This window comes from Calidris pugnax, unplaced genomic scaffold (assembly GCF_001431845.1).
Source record: "Calidris pugnax isolate Ruff unplaced genomic scaffold, ASM143184v1 scaffold20, whole genome shotgun sequence".
In the NCBI taxonomy this organism is placed as follows: domain Eukaryota; kingdom Metazoa; phylum Chordata; class Aves; order Charadriiformes; family Scolopacidae; genus Calidris; species Calidris pugnax.
The window spans coordinates 460,195-468,259 of record NW_015094510.1 but is presented as its reverse complement, the minus strand read 5'-3'; the positions used below and the strand labels follow the sequence as shown (position 1 = coordinate 468,259).

At 41.0% G+C, this 8,065-nt stretch overlaps 1 protein-coding gene across 17 annotated transcripts in view; it reads left to right on the top strand.

The window, feature by feature from the left end:
- The window catches only part of LMO7 (LIM domain 7), a 161,570-nt gene that overhangs the window by 82,216 nt on the left and 71,289 nt on the right, over nt 1–8,065 (top strand). For all 17 annotated transcript variants that reach the window (XM_014965868.1, XM_014965863.1, XM_014965876.1 and 14 more), the window contains exon 4: nt 1,196–1,302. In XM_014965868.1, the coding sequence (XP_014821354.1) occupies nt 1,196–1,302 (107 nt within the window). The remainder of the gene's footprint in view (nt 1–1,195; nt 1,303–8,065) is intronic.

Below are 8,065 nucleotides of genomic sequence, written 5' to 3'. Positions count from 1 at the left end.
TAGGGCCCTTCAAAACAGAAGGTTTGGGGGGATTTTTTCGTTTGTTTTTTTTTTTTTTTTTTTTTTTTTTTTTAAGTATTTGTTTTACTTTTTAAAGTCTATGGGAGAAGCAGCTACTGTTTTCTCTCCAGAATTTTTATAAAAATACATTTTAAAAATGATGGAATAGTTGTTACATCCAGTGAATATATGTTTATAAAAAAAAAAAGAAAAAGTTTGAAGTGTATTAAATTGGTGAAGGGGAGTTTTTCCGTACTGTGAAACTCTGATGCCAGTACCTTGACTTACCAACCCTTCGAGTGACAGGGCTGTGCGTAGCTTCTGGATGAAGTAACTTTGTGTACCTTTTCCTGGGGCTTCCAGCTGAAGGGAGAGGGCACATTCTTTTGTTGTTGATAGCATTCCGCCTTAACGAGAAGGAATTTCTTGCCTATTGTTTATGAAGTGGAAAGAGCTCACAAGTTGTATAATCTCTCTCTATATCGTCGGATTTATTTTTATGTTTTTAACCTTGCTCTCGCCGTTCGGTCGACCTGCAGCAGGTGCAGTGTGTGGGTGCTGCAATACATCACACCTATGTTTTATTTAATATATTGGTGTGAGCTGGAGGTGGAGGCGGGGGGGGTGTGTGGAGTGGAAGGGGAGGAACGCAAAGGAGGGAAACCCCCCCTCTAAGTAAGGAAGGAGCAGAGCTGAATACGATTTGGTTTCTGTCACTCTGGAGCTTTGCTCAGCAACCAAACCCGGGCTCCAGGTGCAGTATTCATTCCCTCATCGGTCTGCGAGCATAGAAACGGCGCGTCCCCTCCTCTCCTTCCTCCCCTGCCAAGAGTTTCTGGGTGGTGAATGTCAGTAGCCGGAGTTATTTTTAAAGGCAAGAGGTGAGGCTTGTCGTGCAAAGCTGGGAAGAGGGCGTTTGTTTGCTGAGCAGGGCTGACATCAAAGTGGAGATTGCTGCCTACTGGCTCGCCGCTGCCTTGTGCCAGGTAATCTTTAACGCACCCCTCGGCCGCCGAGATCCCAACCCAGCCTGCCCCTCTGCATGAGAAACCACCTGCGTTTATGATCCAGAAGATTGCTTTTTCAGGATTATTTCCGTGAGCTGGACTTTGACATTTAAAGGCTCGCACTAATCATCTTGCAAAACCTGCTTAGTGCTTTTAACTGAGCAACTGCTTTCTACTTCTCTTCGCAGGATAATATAAATGTTTTCCTGAAAGCGTGCGAAAATATTGGACTGAAAGAAGCTCAGCTTTTTCACCCAGGAGATCTTCAGGATTTGTCCAATCGAGTCACAGTCAAGTGAGTTTTGTGGTTTTGTTTTTTCCTTTTCCTCCTTCCCCTAAGCTGTTTCGCAGCCTTTTTCTTTTTTTCTTTTTTAAATGTTTGCCTATGGAAAATTCTTTTTTTTAATCTGGTACGAGCAGTTCTGAATACTGTGGTGAGGGTTTAAGCATTGTTAAGGCTTGTAGATAAGATTGCACCAATCTAATTGAAAAAATGAAGTGGTATTATGCCTCACAAGCGAACTAATTGTTAATGAATATTTACAGCATTTAATATATGAGAGGGAAGCTTTTCAACTTACTGTGTACTTGGAGCAAAATTACCTGCTAAATGATATTGAAAGCAATGCTTCCCTGTTCCCTTTGAGATTTTCCAAGTAAAACCTGAAAGGCTGAGGTGGTGCTTCTGAGACTTAGCTGAATGGCTCTGAGGCTCGGGTATGGGGTTACCTAAAGGACCATTGGTCTTACCACTCAGAGTATTAACAGGGTGTTTGTCACCAAATGTCACATCTTCTGTCAAGGAGTGTGTGTGAGTAGAAACCAAGTACTGAATTGCACAAAGAGCAGTTGTCATGCTTGCAGAGAAAAGAGTTTTCCTGTGAAACAGCAGTGGTTTGGCTCTGAAATATAATTAGGGGATTCTCAAATTTCAGGACTGCTGTGTCTCCAAATACCAGATTCATTTCTAGTTTCTGAGAGATTCAGGTGGAGTGTTTATATAGTGTCTAAGTGTCTATATAGACACTTAACAGGTGTTTTAAGATAAATGTGCTGTGGGAAAGAATTTTTTTGGGGGCATCTTGCTTTGTTACAGTATTAGCTGATTTTATTGTGTTGGTACAACGAGTGAATTTATTGTTAAGCCTCTTAAAAAAATAAAAATAAAAATAGAAGCTTTAGTCAGTTTTGCTGGAAACCTGTCAGGTTAAATGATAAATTGATTCCTGTCTTAAATTGCCAGTTTTATCGAAGAGGAATAGGCAGTAATCCGTCTGTAAATACAAGAAAGAGAAAATAATTGTGGAATAACAAAAAAATTGTGAAATTACACATAAGTGCTTTAATTAGAAAGAAATCTCTTGTAGGTGGATCAGGTGGTAGCGTGTTGACATACTCTCTGCCTGGTTTCAGAATGAAAGTTCGTACCGTTCCGAGGTCTGATACTTGAGATGGCAAGGCGTTTTCCAGTCTTTGACTCATACCCGAAACGTAATTTCTCACTAATGTGGTGTTTAGGGACTTGGCGCGTTTCCAGGACGCCCATATTCACCCTGCTCGCTCCTGTGTCGTGCCAAAAGCTGGAGGGTTGGTAACCTCTGCCATGCTTTAATTATCCGCAGAACCCCGGCTGAAGTTATTTTTGGTGGAGGTTGGCTGGAAGGGTATAGCTGGGAAGGGCTGGAGGCGGGCAGAGGAGCTGGTCTTCGGCAGCGTCAATAGCGACGAGCTGAAACCCCAGGGGAGGTCGAGTTAGCAAACTGTTGTGCAAGGTATGTTGTCCAACTCGTCCCTACGTTAACCACGGTGCCCAAGTGAGGTCAGCCATGAAACGCGTCCACTGGGTCTGTAACTGGGGTTTTTTTGGGGTCCTTTCAGCTCTGCCTGTTCCCTTCCTGGCTCTGGGAGCAGAAAGTGAGGCTGGAATTCCAAGTCGTGATAAGGCAATGGGGTTTTTAACATCATACCTACTCGGCAGTGGATTAATTAGTATTTTCAAAAACTGAGATTTAACTGTTGAGCACTCCTTACGGACAGGAATCCGGGGTCTGGGTTAAGAATCGAAAGAGCTGCCAGCAGTGTAGCCATGCTCTTTTAATTTGTTTCAGCCTAAGTTTGATTTTCCACACGTTACATATCATATGACGGTCCCACAGTGTGTGTAAAATGCTTATAGAGTAACTCAAAACTTCTGTATCTGAGCATACTGTAAAGTGGTTACCTAACTATGCTAGCACATTTTTGATGTGTGTAGGAGTTTGAGGAGGGAGAGGAGGAAAGTTCTATTTCAAGAAATGAAGGAAATAAGTTATATGAAGATAACTTTCTCCATTGAAAAGTTAGTTACTTGATTACCCAGAGGGCAAGCTGGTCTTTGGAGGGTTTCCAGAGGGAGTCATATGCGTGTCAGGAGAGAAATGCTGTCTGATCAGGGAGTTTGTCTGATCTATTTTTTAATTATTGTTATTTAATAGAAATAAGGCATTTCATATATTTAAGCTGAGTTACAAATTTCTTCAAAACTCGAAGGATGCCAGGCCTCGGAAAAGGGATATTGTTTCATGTCTTGCTTTTGCGTTGTCCTCCGTTAACCTTGGACTCCGCATTAAAAGTAAATCATTTCTTGCCACAAAGAGGGAAAACTTCTTTTTTTTTATGTGCTGATTTCTGTAAAAGATTGCATTTCATTATTGACTGTCTGACATTCTTAAGCAAATTCATTTTTGCCGCTGCCACCTGAGGCTAATTGCCCACATCTTCCACCAGCTGCGATAGGTTGTGCAGCGTAACGTTACCGTGTGCCTGGAGCAGTGTGTATTTTGACACCTCGTGCTTGTGTTCTGCTGTTGCACCACCGTTAGCGCGTGCTTTTTATCTACCCAAAATAGATTAAATGAGTTGTTGCTTAAACAGTCGGCTTTTCAGGCTGGGATGGCTGAGAACAGTGCACTGGTGGGATACGCGTGTCTAGTGCCAGCCATCAGAAAATGCCTTATTTCCCTTCTATGTGGAAAATGGAGAAGAGGAAGGAACCATTAAAAAGGTGGATCCTCTTCTGTTGCTAAGGAGGACGTGAGAGTTGTCATCTTAATGTCAGAGCAAAACCAGTCTCTGACGTTGGCTGGGAGGTTGCATCTTTGTCCTTGCCATGCCTGGCTCTCTGTAGGCTTGTCTAATTGCTCTGATGTCTGTGGTGCTGGGCTGGTCCTGCAGGAGGAACACCACCCATCTGAGGATGATGTGCTCTGTGAAGAGGTGTCCCCTCTCTTCCTCCTGTCTCTGCTGCCTGGCAGCTGCATGTAGTATCACCACCTCTTTCTTGCCTTGGGGGAAGCCATACACCCACAGGCTGTTGGCATCTCAGACCACTGTCCTGTCCCTCCTGGGCAGGCTCCCTTCCCAGCAGGAAAAGTTATTTTCCTCCTTGTACCTCGTTGGTGAATGTACTTGCTGCCTTTCAGTGTGCCTTTGCTGATGGCATTCCGTCTTTCTGTCTCATCAACAATCATGTCAAGCCATTAAGAAACACCAAACTCTTTATCTGTACGTGCTGTAGTGTTCTTGTGTCACCTGAGTTAAGGTAAAGCCCCTGTGTTCCTCACGGCTTAACAGAAGCTGCACTAGGAAAATAATCTTCCTATCTGGTAAGGAGGCTGCAACTTTCACTTGTATTTTGTTTTCTGTTGCAACTGAGATGATGCACAAGCATAACATGAAACCCTCCTCTGTAATTACTGCTAGTATCTGGGACAGGAGAGGCAAGAATCTTCTTAAATATCCAGACTCTCAGTTCCGAGTGATTATGTGATTATCCTTTTTGCAAAGAAAAAGCTCCTTAAAATTTTCTTGTGTAGAAGTTTGGGTGAAGAGGGCTGGTTAGAATTACTGGTTGCTATTCAAAGCCTCGCAAACTTTATGCTTTGCCAGATCAGCGATGAGCTTAGTAGTGGGGTGATGTGGAAAAATATACTGGCATGGATGGTTTCTTTGCTGCCAAAGAAAATGAAAGTGTGGATTAATGTCTGAGATTTATAGCTCAGTCTTTCAGTAAATCTGCAGAAGTTATTGTTCAATGGTACAGTACAGTAATGTGTCATGTGTTCCAATAAAGATTATCCAGATGGATTTATTCCTCGCATACCATGTCCGGCAGTCATGTGCATATCTTCATGTTTCGTGGCTAGTTATTTGTGTAAACGCCTATGTGTCCCTCTGCAGTTCTCTCAGTTTCTTTGATAGCCTAGGATCTTATTCTTTTTAATCAGAGGAGTTGTTATTTTAAAGCCCAGCAGCTTGGTGGTTTAGTTTTTTTGTTTGGTTGGTTGGTGGGTTTTTTTTTTTTTATAGTAATGAAAGTTGTCTTAATACTTCATTTGATTCTTTTTTAGGTCTATCAAAGTAAAAATGTAATAGGAGCTTAGTGACTCTCATTTGTCAGCGTGGTTACTATTTAAAAATGTTAAGCACTTCCTTGCCCAGCTCTTTAGAGGTGACACACCCAGTTGTTCCCAGCTGTGGAAGGGTTCTTAGAAAAATCATGCCATGGAGCTAAAAGTGAGCGTCTGCTTAGGCAGACACCAAACTTCTATTCTGATGGAATGCGTTACCCCAATTAGCAGTTTTATAGGAGGCAGCCTGAACAATCAGATGGATGGCATAATTAAAATTTGTCTTGTCTTTCAAGAAAATTACTTCTTCCATCTGAAAAAAATTCTAATTCTATAACATCAGGTATCTGCTTAAAGAATCTCATTAAATAGTATTGATAAATCCAAACAATAGTGCTTTTATAGATGAAAATATTAAACTAAGCAAAAAAATGATGAAAGAATTCACTGCCTTAATACTAAATAGCGAACTTTTTTTTAGTTACCATAAGTCCCTGAGACTTGATGTTGAAGTTTTACTATAGTAATTCTTCAATAAAATATCAAATAAAAATATTTGGCTTCTAATAATATTACTACTACAGTGTTACATTCAGAGTAGGTCTTGAATGAAACTCAACAATTGTCTCCAAAGATAGCTGGAAGTATCTCAGCACCTTGCAGAACTTGGTATTTGGATAATGCTTCCAACCTTCTGCTGCTCTGCACTTCTTCACATATTCGTTACCAATCCTGTATGCTAAATGGAGTGTACATCGTATAAAGCAAACAGAAAACCCTGTCAGAGAAGTCTTGCTGAAGTAGGATTAAGTGCATACATGAGATGAAATAACAGAGCTCTGACTCTGGTCCTGACATTTCTAACTTTTGGATAGTTTTAACTGACCGGTTTAATGTGTCTTTTGCACAATTATTTTTCGTTATTTCCTAAAGCGAAAAGCAACTCTAGAAAAAATTTGGATGCTGTGCTTTCGGTACCGTATATAACTGGAGCCAACTGGAGGGAAGTAACAACTGTCACCCGTCACGTTCATCCTCGGGTTCATGCATTTCAGAAGCTGAGTTTTTGAGACAGGCGCTCTATTTCAGTTTAGAGATAATACTTTCTGAATTTAAAATACCACAAAAAAAGTTTTTCAGAGATTAGATGCTTTTAAAATAAAGCCTGAGAAAATTAAATAGTTGCTAAGTGATGCAGTTCTAAGTATATATTCTGCATCTCTTTGTCCATCTGGAGCAGCATACATTTCTGTATCCTGATGGGATTTTCTTCTGATTAAATACCCATTATACCAACATAAGCTATTTTTAAGCATATGTGCAGAATCACTACCTGCCATATCACAACTATTGTCCCTTACTAAGCCACCATCTCAAAAAGGAAGCCTTCTAGTACCAGGCTAAGCCAAACACAAAGCATCCTCTGGTACTTACCTTCTTTATCCCATATTTCAGTTTACAATAATGCCAGTGCTTCCTTTCAGTGATGAAGCTGCCTCACTTGTCTTTTTGGGTACAACCAGTAAATGAGCAGATATAATAGGGTCCCTGAAAATAGGGGCTAAGCAGTAGCAGAAAGGGGTTGAATGCAGATGTAGCTTCTTCCAGTTCTACGTTCAGTGTTTTAGCACCTTCCCATTCTTCATGTGGTAGGAAAATAACTGTAGATTTTAGTTTCTAATTAGAAAAGAGTTGGTGGGGGGTGGGGGATGTTTGTTGTTGTTTTGTTTTGTTTTTTTCTATATGAGTTGATAATTTCTCATGACTTCCATATTCTCCCTGGGGAATATGCTGGGTTTCTTGATTCCACTTGTGTTTCCTGCAGGGTCAACAAAGGCAAAGTGGAAATTTTTTGTTCTATGGGATGAATGGTACCACTGCCAAATAGATCACTGAAGAAAGCAATCTGCATAGAAACCACTGAAAAGATGGTCTTTTTGAGTGGAGGATTGTTGTCGGTGCTCTTAGAAATCTGATTTTTGGAGAGCTTTGTGAAAGCAGTACCACCTCTCAATCTTAGGAGGATTTTTTTAGGGTTGCTTTGCCAATAACACTCAGATCTTTGAACTCTCTGGCAAGGGACTTACCTGGAAGCTTAAGGTGTAATGATGAGATATTCTTTTGGGACTTGTATCCCCTTGTGTGCCTTGGGAAGAGCTGCCATATTTTGCTCAGAAGATGCAAGAGCTGAGAGACACAAATTGCCCACAGATTGGCTTGCGCTGTCAGAGAGAGAGAGACGGCATGAGCCAGTTTGTGATCAGGTAGCTCAGAGCCAGTGTTTGCTCTAGATAACACTGAATTTGCACTCGGGTCTTCTTCCATATCTAACATGTTTGCAAAATTACTATATCTGCTTGAAAGCTTTTTTTCCTGAAGTATTTCATGCTTCTAATGAGAGGGCATGATGGAGCTGAACCTGAATTTGCTGTACTGATTTTTTTTTTTCTCCAAGAAATGCGTGTTTTAACAAGTTGAAAACCCTACTTCTAATTTGGCTTCAAAAAAAAAGCAAAAAACAGAACAAAACACCCAAAACACAACACAGAACCACCCTTTCCTGCCTTTTTATTTTGTGTAGAATAGAAGGTTGTGGACTGGATGAAAGCCAATTGCTTCAGTGCAAGAACTAAGATAGTAGTTAGCCCAAAACTTATACCTGTGTCGTAT